Below are 17,647 nucleotides of genomic sequence, written 5' to 3' on the forward strand. Positions count from 1 at the left end.
TTAACACTCAACCTACCAACCGCTCAATCAGCTGGCATGTAAAGAAAATATGAACCACTATTAAAAGAATATTCTGTTTGAAACCTGTATTGCTTGCTGTCTTTCCCGGTGTATTATGAGTTTCCAGAGTGTTAGGACGGCCCGTGGCGGCTGGATTAAACAAGAGGCTCAAGGCAGAGATTTAGTGTAGACCAACCACAACAAACAAATAACATCATGATACACAGACCTCTGTATCTCAGGTAGCCTCAGGTCATAGCAGCAGCCTCCACTGCTTTGAACTGACAGCCTTTTATAGATGACCACTAATTCCTTCCCATGCTCTTCTATCTAACAGGGCAGTCTAAATCCCACAAAACCCTACAAAAATCTACAAAACTGATAACACACAAATCACCTTATCTAACAACTCAGAAAAACAGGACTTTACTAAAAACAATTTTTAGACACAACACCTAAATCCTGCACTCTGGAAATGGGAAAGAGGTAAGACACTTGAACATTATACATTCTGGAATCCATCTTTCAATGTCCTAGTTTGTATCATTAAAAGTAATTGTTACTGGCTTAGCGAAACCTTACATGTATGTGCTTCTTCCACAGGAAAGGCCTTCAGTATCAGCTGAAAGGCAGCTATCCAAGCACATCATTTTCCAGACATCTATAGGAACACCTCAGTCTCTGTTTGTGCAATCATTTCATGCGTCGTGTTATCATATTCAAGTGCATTTTATCTAATGTAAAGTGTTTCTGGTGCAAGTAATGAAGATTTACATTGCACAGAGTCATATGCAAGGTCATCACAGGCTTAGTTATTATTACTGCCCTGTGTAAATAACAGTTTGGTCCACATACCCAAATGCAAACACAGTTGTGTAGTTAAAGTGTCGAGAAAGGCAGGAGGCTTTCATGATCTTCTTTACCTGGGAGACAGAAAACACAGTGTTACCTGCTCATGTCGCAACATTTAGGTACAAGGTGGATGTTACCTTCTGTACAGAAATGTAAAATTCCCATTGCAATGCAGATGATTCTCAGCTATAGTTATCCATGAAGCCAGATTAAACTAATCAGTTGGTTGGAAGCAAATCTTGAAGAAATAAAGGCCTGGTGCCCTTAAATGCCCTGAGATGGAATTGAATTTAATCAAATTGTGTTGAGGCCCTGTGATGGACTATCAAGCCTTTCAGAGTGTGTCCTGCCTCTTGCCTGATGGCAGGTGGAATAGGCTCCAACCCCTCTGCGACCCTGAATTGGATTAAGCGGCTATAGGAAATGGATGAATGGATGAATTGAACTGAACCGAACTGAACAGTTTATGCTGGTGTCTGTACTTAAGTTTGCTCTCTGCTCTGATGTTGTGAAAAATTAAATAGTCAGTTTATGATTGTTTCAGTCCTCGAGGGCCTTGTTAAACACATTTTTACAATTCAAGTCTATCAATTTCTAAAAATGCATTTTGCTGTGAGTATTCAGTTTCTTTGGGATAGTCAATCAGCATTTTTTACACATACTGAATATGGTATTTCACTGAGAGCTAATTGATTAACAATTTTCTTTTCCGTTAGGTATCTGATTGTCATTGACAAAAATGAAAATAAAATCAGAAAACAAGCAGTGACCTGGATCTCTTGTGATGATAGTGGAGTTATTTTAGAATGAAACATTATTAATGTTCATGCTAGAATTTGTGCTCTCTGCTCACCATGTTCTGTACTCCCTTGGCTTCTTTCTTGAACACAGGACTGTTGTGAGAGGACATATCAGCAGAGAAGTCCCTGTTGAGGATTGTTAGGTAAGCTGTGTATTGCTGGTGAACACGAGGCTCAAACACCCAAACCCTGTACTCTGTTATAGATGAAGAAAAGAGATCAACATATCAAGAATAACTCAACAGACATGCCATCTGTGAGGCTGTATACAGTTAGGTCTTGATATATTTAGACAATGACACAAATCTGGTTATTTCTCTTTGCTTATACTATATAAGTGTTTTCTGTGCACTGTAAAGAATATGACCTGAAGGTATAAACTTTTACTTCAAGGTATTCAAACCCAATTTGGAATAGTTTATGACTTGCAACTCATTTATACGTAGAGAACTCTTTTTCAGGGATTACAATTAAATCATAAAAGTGAACTCAAATACTATATCATGCTCAGGTGTTGGCCAGTGTTTGTCATGAATCTCTGGATTCTGGCGTTTTGTTCTCCCTTCGTTTACATTCCCTTTTCCCTCGTGTGTGTTTGTCTTGTCTCCCCCTGGTGAATGGGTGTGGTGTGGTCAGGGCGTGGTTTCCCTCTCTGCTCCAGCAGGTTCTCTCAGCGCAGCTGTGGTTCATCTACTCATCAGCTCTTGGTGCAACTAAACCCTGGTCCTGTCTTCACTCGTTGCCAGATTGTTGTAGCATCTAGTGTAACATCCATGTTTATATCCTGTAGGAAACCTGCTGAACATATGCTGCCACCTTCTAGTATTCAGATTCCCTGTCGACTTTACCTCTTCAGACGACCTGCCCTGTGACCATGTCCAACTGCAGCGAGGGTCCAATCGCCATTCCACCTTTCGCTCCTAGAAATTTCTGAGTTCTGGTCCGGTAAAACCCCCAGCCCACAAACCACACACCTCGCCGCTGCCTGTGTTGGATACCTTGACTGAATCTCCTTAGCACTCTTCTTTTTTATAAAATAAACCTTTTGGATTTTACTCTCGGCTTCTGTCTGCTTTGTGGGCCCAAAAACGCTAACATTGTTGTGACAGTGCAGTGCATCATATCATCAGCTGGGAAGGTGCACAACATGTAGTAAAATCTCTTAATTCAAATTAAACAGGCAATTATCTGGCCGCAAGAAAGAAAATATATCTGATATTATATATAATATATATATATAAGAGATGGAGAAGAGCAGGACCATTAGAAGTGGCAACATCCTGCCAGGATGTCTATAAAGACAAGACTTGACAAGCACAAATACAGAAGGTTCACCCCAATGTGCAAAACATTTACAAGCTATAAGAATAAGCTCATTGCATGGGAAGTATTGTCTGCAACAGCAAAGGGTCACTCATGTTTCTTGATGATGAGACAGAATGTAAAAGCAGCTGGATTAGACCAGTGGTGTGCAGGAATTTAATTTCTTCTCAGATTCAGTAAAGTGCAGCAGAATTGACTGAATGGTGCTTCATAATACAGATGGAAAATAGTCCAAAACTTACAGCAATAGTAACCAAGGAGTTTTTGTTGGTGCAGAAGTCTGCAGAGTCAAGAATCTGATAACAACCTGATCCGGCTTCATTTCACTTGCTGATGACCAAACTAAAGACCAACAAATAACCAACAACTGCAGACAGCTGCAGTAAAGCCTGGCAAAGTATCGCTAAAGAGGAATCCCATTCTTTGTGCATGGGTTCAGGTCTTTAGGCAGTGATTGTCTTCAAAATATATTTTTCAATTTCCTTTTAAATTGTTTATCTATTAGCAATAATGCACAATAGATAAAAAAATATCAAAAATGTTAATCTTAATGATTTATGTACTGATTAGCCTGAATAGATTTGAGTTGCTGAAAAAGAGGTTCCTACATCTCCAATTTGGATGTTAATACAACATAGCTTTTGGTTATAACACCAATGGTTAACATGCTGTTGTTTTACAAATGTTTAACATGTTAATTGTCTAATATCGAATGACATTTTCTAAATTAGCAGCAATACCACGTTCAGGAAAGGTTAATATGTGTGTCATTGGATGTGATGCTCTGAGGACATAAACAAATAAGGTTTGAATCCGACGATGGCATTTTCTGCGGGATCAAGCAGTAAAGTGAATCCCTTTACAGAAACATCACGTGTCAGGGCAATCGATCTGACAGTTGCAATATTTCTCTATTTTCACTTTATAGCAATCTATCCAGTACTGAATTTGTTCAGCTATTTTAGTCTATAGAATTGGTGGCACTGGCATAGCTGAAAATGAGTAAATCCAAGGAAGAAAGAACTGCTCACCCAGGAAGTACCATGCCAGAGTGGCTCCTGCAACTATAAGGATCACGATGAGGATGATGAGGCAGGCAAGAAGACACTTGCAGGACCTTGTCCTCCGGGTCAGTGGAGCCACATTTTGTATGGCAGCTCCTACCTGCTCAGAACAAGTAAAAACTCACTGTGACCAACAGAGAATGTGTGTCCTTTGTCAAAAAGCAACACGGTAGTACCTGAAATAGGGTTTAATCAAGGGGCAGTTTGGGTTTTTCTCTTTGGGTATTAAAATTAAAAAGGGTTGAATGGCTGCTGCTAATGTCAAATACTCTGAAAGTTTTGATGTGTCACATTTTAAGAGCAGATTTATTGTCATGTATACATGCATGCATACACATGCAATTTGTCCTCTGCTTTTAACCCATTCAGGTTGGCACCTGTTGACACACACACACACACACATGGACATGCACATGCACAGGGTCAAACAGTCATAGAGACAGATGCCATACACTGGGCAGCCATTCACAGTACCTGGGGACCATGGGGGTACAGTGCCTTGCTCAAGGGCACTGCAGCCATGACAAGGAGGTGGAGTGACACTCTTCCACCAGTCTTTTTGAATTGGGAGAGTGCGAATTGAACCCTTCTGGTTATTGCACGACCCACTCTAACCACTGAGCCATAGCTGCCCTTTTTAGTGCTTTTAGAATCCTTTCATGGCATAAATGGTACTGCAGTATGATTAGACGATAAGGAGGCAAGGGTGCTTGGAGGATGCTTGTGATTGGGAGATGCAGGTAGATTTAGGAAATAAGCTTGTTGTTCCCCAGGAAATAGCCTCTACAAATCTAAGGCCTGATATAGTATTGTGGTCTTGGAGTAGAATGAGAGTCTATTTCATAGAGCTGACTGTTCCTTGGGAGGAATTAGTTGCAGAAGCATATGAAAGGAAAACGTTAGATATGTGGAGTTGGGGGCAGAAGCAGAGCAGCGAGGATGGAAGGTTAGAATCTGTCCAGTGGAAGTAGGATGTAGAGGATTTGTTGCAAAGTCTGTTGTCTCATTGTTGAGGGAGTTGGGTGTAAGTGGACAAAGTGTGAGGAAAATAGTGAAGGAAGTGTCAGATGAGGCAATAAAGTCCAGTCAGTGGATTTGGATAAGAAGAAGCAATAGTAGCTGAGGGCAGAGCAGGGGGAGCACTTACGGAAAACAGACTCTTTGAAGAAGCAAAGAAGAAATTGAGTTGGCCTGTATGGCTTTGTTTTTGCTGGCATTTTTAGTGATTGTAGGACTGTTTAGCTGAGTTCGTCTGCTGAATCTGCTAGTGTGTCTTGTCCTGCCTCCACCTCTGGCACCCTCTATACTTTCATTACCCCCTACCCGAAACAGGGTTTGTATCCCCACCCCGCTGTGACTGGTGTGCAGTTGGTGAGAGGCTGGGGTAGCTTGTGGTTGTAAAAAAAAAAAAAAAAGAAAGAAAAAAAGATGGTTGTTGTGGTGTGAGGAGCAGTGATGGCTGGCATTAGGGGAGTGACTCTGGGACGCCAGTGATCACTGTCTTGCCTCCTGGAGGTGTCGTGGGCCCAACTAGACAAAACACTGATGAAAGGAGGTTCCCACCTGATGACCCCAATGACATGTTGGTCAGCACTGCTCACTGATCTATATATAGGGATTATAGGGAATTATTCACTGAGTCTGGTCCATTTTTTCTTAAGCACAAGTTTCTTGTGTTTACCTTAAATCTAGGAAAATTCCTCCAATAAAATAGTGTTCTAGTCGTTTGGACAATACAAGAAACTGGATATGTCTATATGTTTATAACTTCAGTCATGTAAAGCACATCAACAGAGCTTGTAGGTGTACAGGTACAGGATTTAAACAACATGATCAGAAGTAACACTTATTTATATATTTCTTTTATATTTTCTCAGTAAAAAATGATCACCAACAGTATGGATTGAGATTCTGGACTACTGTGTTAGAGGCAGGTCCTCGACTATATGCAAAAGATGAAAAAACCTCTTATCTGCTTGCTTTTAAGTCCTCTGAGTACAATAAGAGAACATAAGATAAGATAAGATAAGACCTCATTCACACTTCAAACGTTTAAGTCCAATTTTCATGTCCCAGACAAATGTTGAAGAAGCAGACAAAGTGCCTCAGATACTGAGGCAAATCAACAGTTTGAACAGTGGTCAACAATAACTTTGCTTATAAGCTCCAAAGATGTAATCTTTGAGGTTCGCAGACATGTCCCAGCTTCAGACTGAATATTATGCATTCGACAACTCAGTCACCACCTGATTGTAATGTGTTTATTGTGTTCTTGTGGACAGAGTGTGACATGTCAGATGACAGAGATCAGTAAGACAAGGAGTTCAGTCTGCTGAAAAATCTTGTAGTGAGTAAGCTCTTGCCGCAAACGAGCCATTTTTAAATTCCTGGACACAGGAGAAACATGTCTTGTAGTGTAAACAATGCAACGATCCAGCAGTGCTTAAAATCTTGTATTCCAGAAGTTTTTATGGGAAAACGGCCCTATGTCTAACATTTATTATAGTAAGTATTCCCCTCACAAGTATAAGATCTCAGTATCTAATTTCATGTCTTCTTTCAATTTTCTAGGCATGTTAAGGTAAAACATATGATATACTTTAGAGTGTAAGCATATTGTCCATGTTTAACAGCCAGATTTACCTTTCACTCATCTTTTTCAGTCGTAAAAGGATAAGATGGTTGAGGTAAAAAATGCCTAAATTGAAGCTTCAAAAAGGTGTTCTAAACACAAATGGCTGATGTCATGATGGTTCCTTTAATTTTTTTATTTATTTGTATATCTTTTTGTTGGTAAAAGCGTGGCCTTGAGCAGAGGAGGAAGTGGGTTGCAAGCGTCTCACATCATTTTCTTTCAAACTTCTAACAAAAACCAGTGTCGACTCAAGGGATGTTGCAGTGTTGACACAGTCCATCTTTTTTTGTTACATATGCAGAAACTCCTAAGACCTCAAACAGGACTTTGATGTTAATTCAGGGGAGTTTCCCTTTAAGGGATTTTCTCACATTTGTTCTCGTGAAACCAAGTGAGGATGACTAACTTGTAACAGGAAGGGCTTTTAAGAATAGAAACCCAAAAGCCATAGTGACACGAAGGTTATATGAATGCAACTTCCTCATTTAGTGGATATTTTAGTTATTAAGAAATGAGCTTCAATTTGGCTCCACTTTGAAAAATCCCTCTGAATACAATTTTGGCAAATTCAGATTCAAACAACAGCATTCACAGACAAATGCACTGTATACAAAATAACTATTCAAGTATTATGTTGCTATTACTGACCCCACTGTCCATAGAAGCAGGTGTGACCCCCTGGTCACATGAAATTGACTTCTTTGAGCCGTGTCCAAGCGCCATTACATCACTCCAAATTACTTCTTCCTTAGGATATCATCGTACTATCCATGAGAGTTCATTCAAATTTAAATTTCCAATCTAACAGCTTTTACAAAGCATCTCTGATAATCACACAGCGAAACATGTTGCTCTGACAGACAGAGAACAGATCCTGTTTTGTTTGTAAGTCCAAAGGTTCCCAAAGCTCACTTGAATTTGTTCATTGACATAAGCTGAGTTATCGCCACGCATCAACAAAGCTCCAAAGGGTTTGCTGCAATACACATTGTAGAGCACAGTCACATCTAATAAAGACAGGCAATGAGTCATGTGCACAGCAGTAATGCTGGTGGCATCACCTGGCAACAGTGATGCAGTCAACTCCCCTGCTCAGGTAAGTCTGTAGGGAACAAAGCTGGGTTAAGATTATATGATGTTCAGCTTGAGTTCATTTAACTTTCCAGGCAAACAAGACATCCCAGTGTGACATCCCACATAAGTCTACTATAAACTGAAACACAGATTTGTGTAATCCAATTTCAACAAGAGTCAATATTTCTATCTCTTCCAGTATTTCTTTCTTTTTAAAAAACAGTGTTTGGTCATTTTTTTTTATTTCCATGCATGTTAGTTCCATCTCTGTTTAATGTCTTTTGAGAGAAGACATCTAAGTGTTCCAAAAAGAAAAAGAAATGAGAGCTTTTAGTTTGCGTAACATCTAGTATTTAAGTAGTGATGCCACCTCATACACTAAACAGAGAAGATACAAACAAAACCAGTAAACCTGGAAAACCTTTGATCCTTATAAAATATGTAGCAAATATATATATATATATATATATATATATATATATATAAAACAAGAAAAATCACAGATGCCATTAAATTCATCCAGCTGCTTTGCTGTAGGTGCTGTAGGTTACCAAAGAATGTTTCCGTTTTGTTTATGAAGCTTTAAGGATAAATATGTTGTGATGTGCGAAGAAATGCTGATATGTCATATGACATTTTATGATTATAAAGTCATCAGTTTTGATGGTTGGCATTTAATAGTCTTGATGGAGCAGCAGAGAACACACACATACAGAATGAGTCATAACAAGAGGAAACATAGTTCTTCTGACGTTTCCAGTTGAGGCATTTACAGAAGTAGATGCACCAATAAAAGAGAAGAACAGGGTTTCAAATCATTTTTGAAAACTCCTGGGCTGCTGTTGTATGTGTTTGAATGCTTTAAGGTCAATGTGTTGTGCTCTTGGATTGTAAACAAATCTGCACCTGTTCTTGATAATAACTGAACATAATACCTTTATAATTTGGTCAAATTAAAGAATTAAAAACAAGACACTTTAACCTTTTTAAATATATAGAAAAGAAAAAGAAATGAAAATCCATCCTCAACCAATTAAAATATCCAAAATGATGTTATATAAGTCTTCATACAGAGGTCAACGGGTTTTAACATATCTGCCATACCAATAAAAAAAAATTTAAGCATTTAAATGATGCAACACCTGTGAGCTAGTTCAGGCAGGCAACTTGAGCTGCTCTGGTGGTCTGTGTCACAGTCTACATGCCACCTATCAAACTCACCCCTCCAATCTGGGTGGTCTATTTAAACTGCAAAAGTTCTCTGCCTCATGCTTGCTGCTGCCCTTCAGCACCACACACTGTCTGCTTATAAGCCCCTCCACTACCCCAGCATTCATCTGGGCAAAATATAAAGGGGGCGAAAAATATCTAATTCATCACTCCAAAATCTGACTGAGAAAAAGGAGTGATGAAGCCGGAGCCTGGGGCCCATACTTAAATCATATACTTTAATAAAAGTTAATAAACAATAACACACGGGTTGTCTGACTGAAATACCTTTGTATAAAATGCCATTAATACAATTACATTTATCAACTTTAAATTTTCTGATTTCCATAGTCAGTGGCTCCACCTTTGTGAAAGATATGAATCAGGGATGGTCACATGATTTAATGGTGGAAAAAAACCATCATTATACTTACTAGACTGACCATCTTTCCCAGTATTATTTGTGCATCCAAACATTCACTGACTTTTGAATTCAGAAATATAGTTTTAAAAAAGAAGCATTCACCAATCTGTGTAAGTATACATCAATAGAAAACAAAGTGAAAAGTGTCCTGCAATATTCTGAGATGTCTAAGTAGTTGATCAAAAAGACATCAATCGTACCTCTGTCAATCAGTACCAACATTACAGTTCTTAGAACTAATAAGACAAATTGACAAACTTTTTAAAAAAAAATTCGGTACTGAAAGCAAGAATAATCCCTCCTGAGGCAGAATATATCTTTTTTCGTATTTACAATGACGACCTGGCAATTTACTGGTTAAATATGTTATAAATATGTTAGATGATGAGAAAAATTACATGAATGAAAAATGGCCACATTAATTACAAATAATTTCAATAAAAATGACCACAGACATAGCACAATCCATTATCAGCTCTGGCTGTCTAATAGAGATGGATCCTGCACATGCTACCTGATCTTTTGTACAACATGCATTTTACAGTGCTTTTAGACCCGCTGTCTGTTCTTAGCTCTGCTCCTTTCTCACTGGCATGTACCCATCATCAGAGGGCTCCATCAAACTGCTCTCCGACATCAGAGCAAACCTCTCAAACATGCCGGGACATGGAAGAGGTTGCAAAGCTGGACTCAAATCCAACCTAGAGGAGTTAAAGGACTGTTTTGACAAAGAGAGCAGGGAGCATGGTAAAACAATAGAAGGATGAGGAGGGAACAGGAAGCGAGTAGATTCAGTGGACTTGTCTTCATCCTCCATGCTCTCCTCCTGACTCTCACGCTCCTCACCGCTGCTGTTTATGCCCGACTCCAGGCTTGGAAGCTCAGGGCTGTCAGCCTGCAGCTTTGGGATTAGACTGTAATCGAAGGAAACCTCAATACACTCTTTAGCGAAATCACCTTCACTGCTCCCAAACAGCCTCTGAAAACTTAAATGTTTCCCATCCCCTCCCTCCTTCTCATCCTTGTCCTGAGTCCCCTCATCAGTCACATTGATGCTATCTACCTCCATGCTCTCTTGGCTGACTTCTTCGCAACTGCACATTCCTGAATCTACACTCTGTAGCCTGAGACACTCAAACTGGACCTTCTCAAACTTCTCATAGTCTGAAATCACCTGCAGTGACTCACTATTGCTGCTGCACTTGGAAAACAACTGTAGGATCTTTTTTTCAGCCACTACATCACTATCATGTCCTTTGTTTTTCCCTTCTCCTTGGCCACAAACGGGCCCGTAAGAGGAATCAGCAGCACAGGGCTCCAGATTCCCAGCAGTGAGTGAGGACACAGGAGGACTGCAAAGTTCAGAGTAACTTGGGTTGGAGAAGCTGGAGCTGGTGGACTCGTAGTTTTCTTCATCTTTAATCATTTTCACATCTGGCCCGCAATGTGTGACAGCATCAACAGTGGTGGTTACCTCTACAGAAGCGATTTCCATTGGTTTGAAGTAGGAATGAAAGGATTCACTGGTGAAGTGCGGAGTTAGCCAAGTCTGAGGGAGAAAAGATCAAAGGTAGAGCAGCAAGATGAAGAATAAGAAGGGTTGAAAAGACAAAAGTATTACAGTCTGTATTTGTCTATAAGGATGTAAATCTAAATTCACTGATGAGTAATTGTTGGGATCATGGTCTACATTGTGCACATCTTACTGCTTTATGTCAAGTCTGCCTTTTAGAATATATAGTGTGTTGTGCCACCACAAAGCTGAACTTTCATTTACAGATTGGAAAAACATTGACACACCTAGTGTAAAGTGAAAAGTTTTGCTAGTAGGGATGAAGCCTCATAAAAATATTCCTAAACTGCATTTACACAAAACTTTAAAAAAAACATTTTAGCCTCTCTGTCTCATTTTTTAAGATAAATCTTTTAGCTGTGGAATATATGATCAATAGAAATTAATCAATTTACATAAAAATGGATAATACACAAGCAAGCAAATGCATTCATTCTAATGATACATACTGTTTGTCCAAAGTCACCCAAAAAGGGAGACTTGGCCCCCCAACCCACAAAACAAGTACAAGTTGGACAAAAGAAGTAGATGATTAAATACATATTTATTTAGAGCAAAAAGGCTTAAACAAAAATCTAAATAATAATAATTATGACAAAGGGAAAGATTGGGGGGCCGATCAGTCAGTTGCTTGAACTGTTGCCCTCTCTTCAGAGCCATTAGAGCAAGAACAAACTGACTAAAAAGCTGTTTTTACCCCAGAGCTGTCACAGCACTAAAGAATGCACAAACCTGACAACGTAAACATTCAACCATACACTATACCAGCTGGTACAGTAGCCGGTCGATCAATATTTCTATAGTTATCATTTATCTATCTCCTTATTAATCTTTTATTTATCTGCTGCTATTTTTTAATCTGCCATTCGTTTTTGGATGACGTTTGGCTGTTAATCTTTTAACTTTTATTTTATTACACCAAATCTGAGAGCTCTACTTCAGTTTTTTTTATTTTACTTGTACAATGAAAATAAAGATATTCTGATTATAATCAAATGTTTTTCATAATTCAATGCTATTTACTTCACCAAATGCCAGAAATGTTAATGCAAAGCAATATATCATGTAGTTTTAAACAATTTTAACAGGTAACAGTTCCTATTTTATTGCAATAATTCAAAAGAAGTAAAATAATATTAGAGGAATTCATTTGCTCACCTGGAAAAGAAATGACTTTGCTGGATTCGGTAAGGGTGGACTTGTGATCATTTTTGCTTTGTAAAACCTGGGAAAATTTAAGAAAAACCCAATATAATGATGTAATGCCATAATAATAAGAGTTTTAGGAAGAAACACAATACCAGTCTTGAAAACAACACAGCAGGACGTAAATATTATGATGGTATGAGGTAATCAGTTATTAACATTTTTGGAAAAGTGTTTTTTTGGCATTTTTTTGGCTTACCACATGGTTTTGTCATTCTTACAGAAAATGACAACCAGGAACAAGCCGCACACGCCCAGGCCTACGAGACTCATTTTCATAATATCCACACCTGACAAACACAGAACACAACAAATTAATTTCACTCACAGTTAAGCGTATAATAATTGTCCTGTCAATAAACCCTAAGATAACTGGGTTTCAATCAGTAATTTTGAGTTATCTTCAGAGCAAACATCTAGAGCATTAAAGGTGTGCTTAAAGGGTAGATGGACACATTTCAACAGACCATGGCAAATAATGGCTTTGCCTTACACTTTGGCTCTACTCTTCCATTTTCATCTGCAGTAGGATGTCCTGCTTCTTCAGCAGAAGATGTACTGAACATGAGACACTCCAAACTGACTGCAACTCCTGAGCTTGTGACTTTAAGATGGTGCTATCTACTGACTGAATTTGTTCAACTAAATCAATTTGCTTTGTTCATTTTACCTGGGGGTTTAGTTCTTCCCGCCCTTGACATCCATGATTCACTGGGGCTCCAATCACTCCAGGTTCCATGTAAATCATTTAGAATGGACTGCACACGAACTCGTGCCTCGTACGTCTCACCTTTCACCAGTAAATCAGGGTCCAGCTGTGCCTCACAGCTCCTCTTACAATCAATGGATTTTTTCTGCACAGAGGGATCCTGAAAAAAAAGGGAGCAGTGTGTGGATGTTCGATACACGCATTTTCACATCAGATCATTTAAGCTTGATTTCATACAACCTCACGGAATTTGTCAAATGTAAAAACAGTCACTTTCTGGATCTCTCTACTCGTTGCTCTTATTTAAATTAATTTATACATTGACAGAAACATTTACATACGCTCCATGACTGATCCTTTTGTTTCCACTGCAGCTGTGAGGAATAAGATGAGATGCGTGGATGGGTTGGATCTTGGGTGAACCAGGACACGATGGTAGAGTTGACATATGGTTTTGATGGAGGATTCACCTTCACTGCAAGAGCACGCAGTTTGTTTTGGGTCACTATGAACCATGCATCAGGTAAGTCTCCAGCATGGTATACATTATAGTTTATACTCACCATGACAATCTGGACGGTAGGAAATTATTTGACTTTTTTCCGGAGGGATACAGCTCAGATTAATGGACAGTATATGACGCTTTAAAAACTAAAAGAACAAAAAGAAAATGTTTTTGAGTTTAAAAAAACAGCTCTGCAAACCTTAAGAAACATCGGTTTAAGTATGGGGATCCTTAAATTATTCATATCCAAAAGTAAAAAATAGTAGATGTTACTGGAATTGATATAAATCCTGAATCACATGTCATGAAAAACAAAAACAGAACAAATTAAAGTAAAATTGTTTTGAGAGATAGCCTTTTTTTTTGCCAATAATTAGTTGAGAAGTGATACCAGTCTCTTGTATGTTCCATAGATATGAAGCTAAAATCAAAATTTGACGGTTCACATCTCATAAAGACTGAAAACAGGAAGAAATAGGCAGGCTGGTCCTGTCCTGTCCAAAGATGAGTAGGACTCTTAATATCACTTTTAAATACATTTATATTTGCCTACAATTGGTCAGGTCTGTAATTTTCTAACTCATGTCAATGATTATTTGGCTGGCACATGGGCTCCCTATCGGTACACCACACGATCACTGACAAAACTGTAAACCCAGATTTAACGGAAAGTATAATGCGATGATGACTGTATTTAGAATTCCTGCTTGCCTTGACATAGAGTGTTCGACTTTTCATGTAACTCTTGAAAGTCAACTCAACAAAGTCATTACGCTGGTCTAATAACTTACAGTGAATGAATATGATCTAATTCCAGATGTGCAGATATGAAACATTTTATAGAAACAATCATGTTTGGTTAAACACTCACAATGTAAGTTGTTTGGAAGATCAGGGAGCACTTCCTTATGGCTGGTTTGGAGGGATCAACAGGCTGTAGTGTACAGGAAGCGCTGTATGGATTTTTACTGGCACATGGACGAACAATGTTCATATTAATGTTGCTGCACATGATGTTATTTGAACATACATTATGCTCTGTAAGAACATGACTGTGGTAGTTTTTCATGCTGTTACTGGTCTTACCTGGTATAAATCTTTTGAGCATGTATTGTGCACACTCTATCCATATGATCAGAGACAGTTGTGCTGTTCCAAAAACAAGTGATGTTTTGACTGAAGTCATTGTAGCAAGTGAGATCTGTGAAAAACAGCGGAGATTGAATGACATGGAAAGGATGAAACATCTTCATTTATGCTATATAAGTCAAGTTCAAAAAACATTACGAACTCTTATCTGGAAGGCTGGGACAGCCTTCACCTCTGGTGGTGCAGACTTGAAGCAGAGGAAGCAGAAGAAACAAGAACAGGGTTTTCTTGTTTCTCTCCATTTATTTTGTCATCTGTGATCTTTCATGGAGATCTCAAACCGCTGGGATGGATGGTTCTCAAGCCTTGGTGATCTTGAGATTTGGGGTAGGGTTTGGTGGATCGTACTTGCTTTGCGGTGTGAGTAACCGCCTCCCTCTTCTTCTCATCCTATGTTTGACAAATGCAAGGGATGACACAAACCGTGTGCTGTTCTTTTTTCACTCATTTATTTCAGCAACTAGTAACTAGTAGTAACTCGTATGCATCAAAATTACATCTAACCACAAATGCAGCAAGACTACGAGGTGAAAGCATCAGGTGGTCGAAAACACTCTAGTAGAAATGTTTCAGATCCTGCCTCAGTATACACGTTGTGGTTCCACTTGGAGCAGAATTAGCATTTGTGTTGTGCCCTTAAAAAGGTGATTTGTGGAGATATATGGATTAAGAACACCAGCATACTGCATTCCTGTTCACACATATGTATTGAGTGAGAGAAAAGAGCAGGAGTCCCCCCTGCAAGAATCCTGAGATCACACTAGTGGATTACCTCTTTATCAGAAAGGTTATAATCTGTGCTGCCTATTCATTACTCTCTGGCACATGAGAAACATATCAAAATAAACTGCTCAACATAGAAATCTGAACTGTGGATTACTTTGCCAGAAAAATAATATTTTTGTAATATTACCCACAATGTTTGCTGATGTTTCATACAATGTCACTTTTGCTTTGACATTTTTGGAGGTAAATTAGTTACCTTTAGATTTAAAAAAAAGAAAAAAAAAGAGCAATCATCTCTGTTTAATATCACTTAAAAATTTGAAAAAACTTGAAAAGAACTTGAAACGGGAAACATATAAGCTCTGATATAACTGGATTATTTTTCTTAGGATTTCCTACTTGATGCTGAAATAGAGATTTATCGTCTTAGTTTATGACCTGTTCCTCTATCAAATAAACAGAAACCACTGAAATACATGAGTCACCAACCTGTTGACATGTCTTAGTCTGTTTCATTAAATGTGGGCACAGAACTGTGCAAACTAAATGGTTTTTGGTCAAACTGAAAAACCTTTAGTCGACAGCTTTATAGATACATAGTCATCACACTGTTTTCTTATTAATAATCAATAAAGACATCCCATTTTTACAGAGTTTCTTGCCTGCTCCTCTCATACAACCTCCTGACAGTATATGATGGATTAACTCTTGTTATATAGTGAAAGATTGAAGAGAAACAAGCACAAAACAAAATTTTTAGTGTCTTACCTGTTGTAAAAGTTGTACAAGGTTTGTCTCAAACTGTTGAAGTCATTCCCTCTAAAGATTGGTGAAAAAGCATCAAACAAGCTTTAATATACACCTAACCACAGAACGGATGAATAAAAAAAAACTTTATCATTGAACTTCTAAGAAATGTCCCCAGAAAAGATAAGAAAAGATAAGCCTCAGAAGTCTTCTCCTGGTGTGAATACACACCTTTTCTGAATAAGTTTTTCGTGTATGACACTGTGAATGATACTTTCACACCACAGAGTAGCTTCCTAATCTAGTTTCCTTTCACTGATAGGTTCATTTTCATAAGTAATAGCTACTGTGAAACCTGTCTCTTTAACTTGAAACTGATGTGGTTAGATAGGAAAAAAGAGCCCACAATGATGTCAAACACTGTGGGCACATACATTCAACGTTTCTCGTCCTCATACAAATTTATGATCTATAATTTCCCTGATGTCTGCCATTTCCTCACTCTATTATGAAACTTTATTTCTGGATTTTTACCAACTCATAGTAAGACAGTAGTGAGGTGGATAACACACCACAGAACCAGGTTCCATAAAACCTCATTATTTTTTGCATGATCTCCTAGTGTTTGCTTGAGTTTTTGCCAGTGTCTTCTTATTCATTTTAATCAACCTGGAGTCTAAACTAAACTCTGTCACAAACAGGATCTAAACTAAATATGTGTGTGGCTTTTATGTAGGATTTGTGGTATGATGCTATTTTAGCCAACTGCTCTCCAACCAGAAAATCATACCTGTTTAGCACACAATCACTAACAGCCCCAAATACAGCTTCAGCCTTGCACAATAAAAGCGCAGTGTATTAAAACCAATGTAAGAATGCTAAACTTTTGTGCTAAAACAGTATTTTCTTCAACTTTTTGGCATGATTAGATTTAGTTAACAACCACAATCAAAAAGTAACAAATGATGAACAACTGTGAGAAAGTGCCCCTAAAATGAATGAATTCAAATGCAAAACATAGACACACTCAGGTTTTGTACAGGTCATGTACAGATTGCCAACTGATGAATACAACCATTTGTAGCCTAACTTGTCTCTAAAGATTTTGCACGGTGCTGTTTATTCTGTTCATTTTTTTTGTGCGCAGAAGAGAGCACACATTTTTCCTGTCCCTGGTCACCTATTTTTGTAGTTTGATAAAGGTCAGAGTGGTTTTCTTCTAACCCAAAATGTTCCATTATTTCAACAGGTGCACTTCCTCTACACGTTCTCTAAAGTAAAAACATTATTGTTATTGCAAGCCGTGACTTTCAATCAGATTACGATCAGACTAAAATGCTGCTTTCTTTGTCTAACATTTCTGCTCCTGGACTAAAACTTGAAGTGCAGTTTTGCTTATGCTGTCCATTTTGCCATGTCTTAAACTTAAGAAAATAGAAAACTATCCAAAATACAGTTAGTGATTCTTATGCCGAGCACAGAGGACTCGCTGCTTTATGCAGGGCCTTGCTTGCTGGCCATTTAAAGTTACACATGCATACAGCATATCCTTATTTTCAGAATTTAATTGGCTATTCGATGTAGCAGTGCCGAACAAGCTTATTTACAGATAATTTACTCTATATTAATGGCAAAAGAGGGGCCATACACT

The 17,647-nt window shown here is 38.3% G+C and overlaps 2 protein-coding genes across 3 annotated transcripts in view; both read right to left on the reverse strand.

Annotated features, from left to right (window-relative positions):
* tmprss6 (transmembrane serine protease 6) overlaps positions 1-7,417 on the reverse strand; it is a 32,599-nt gene extending 25,182 nt beyond the window's left edge. The window contains exons 1-4 of the mRNA XM_075463990.1: positions 7,319-7,417; positions 4,007-4,135; positions 1,706-1,848; positions 856-923 (exon numbers count right to left, since the gene is read on the reverse strand). Of these exons, the coding sequence (XP_075320105.1) occupies positions 856-923; positions 1,706-1,848; positions 4,007-4,135; positions 7,319-7,397 (419 nt within the window). The 5' untranslated portion in view covers positions 7,398-7,417. The remainder of the gene's footprint in view (positions 1-855; positions 924-1,705; positions 1,849-4,006; positions 4,136-7,318) is intronic.
* A 989-nt stretch (positions 7,418-8,406) lies between these two features.
* Positions 8,407-16,302, reverse strand: LOC142379421 (uncharacterized). Of its 2 annotated transcripts, XM_075464580.1 has the most exons (11): positions 16,228-16,302; positions 16,018-16,068; positions 14,666-14,913; positions 14,461-14,575; positions 14,246-14,342; positions 13,433-13,520; positions 13,211-13,344; positions 12,831-13,029; positions 12,360-12,450; positions 12,113-12,179; positions 8,407-10,930 (listed from the first exon to the last, which is right to left on the reverse strand). In XM_075464580.1, the coding sequence occupies exons 3-11, from the start codon at positions 14,763-14,765 to the stop codon at positions 9,950-9,952; spliced, it is 1,872 nt and encodes a 623-aa protein (XP_075320695.1). In that variant the 5' UTR covers positions 14,766-14,913; positions 16,018-16,068; positions 16,228-16,302; the 3' UTR covers positions 8,407-9,949. The 2 variants fall into 2 exon arrangements, with proteins under 2 accessions (XP_075320695.1, XP_075320694.1); XM_075464579.1 differs by having other exon boundaries at positions 16,018-16,302.
* Between the last annotated feature and the right edge of the window lie 1,345 nt (positions 16,303-17,647).

This window comes from Odontesthes bonariensis, chromosome 4, assembly GCF_027942865.1.
Source record: "Odontesthes bonariensis isolate fOdoBon6 chromosome 4, fOdoBon6.hap1, whole genome shotgun sequence".
NCBI lineage: Eukaryota > Metazoa > Chordata > Actinopteri > Atheriniformes > Atherinopsidae > Odontesthes > Odontesthes bonariensis.

What these genes read in the sequence shown, in the direction of transcription:
- LOC142379421 (XM_075464580.1), bottom strand. Translation starts at nt 14,765, where the DNA reads ATGGAGAGAAACAAGAAAACCCTGTTCTTGTTTCTTCTGCTTCCTCTG. An exon ending in GCTCAAAAGATTTATACCAG is followed by an intron (nt 14,343 to 14,460) that starts GTAAGACCAGTA and finishes TCCATGTGCCAG; the next exon opens with TAAAAATCCATACAGCGCTT. An exon ending in CTACCGTCCAGATTGTCATG is followed by an intron (nt 13,345 to 13,432) that starts GTGAGTATAAAC and finishes GTGCTCTTGCAG; the next exon opens with TGAAGGTGAATCCTCCATCA.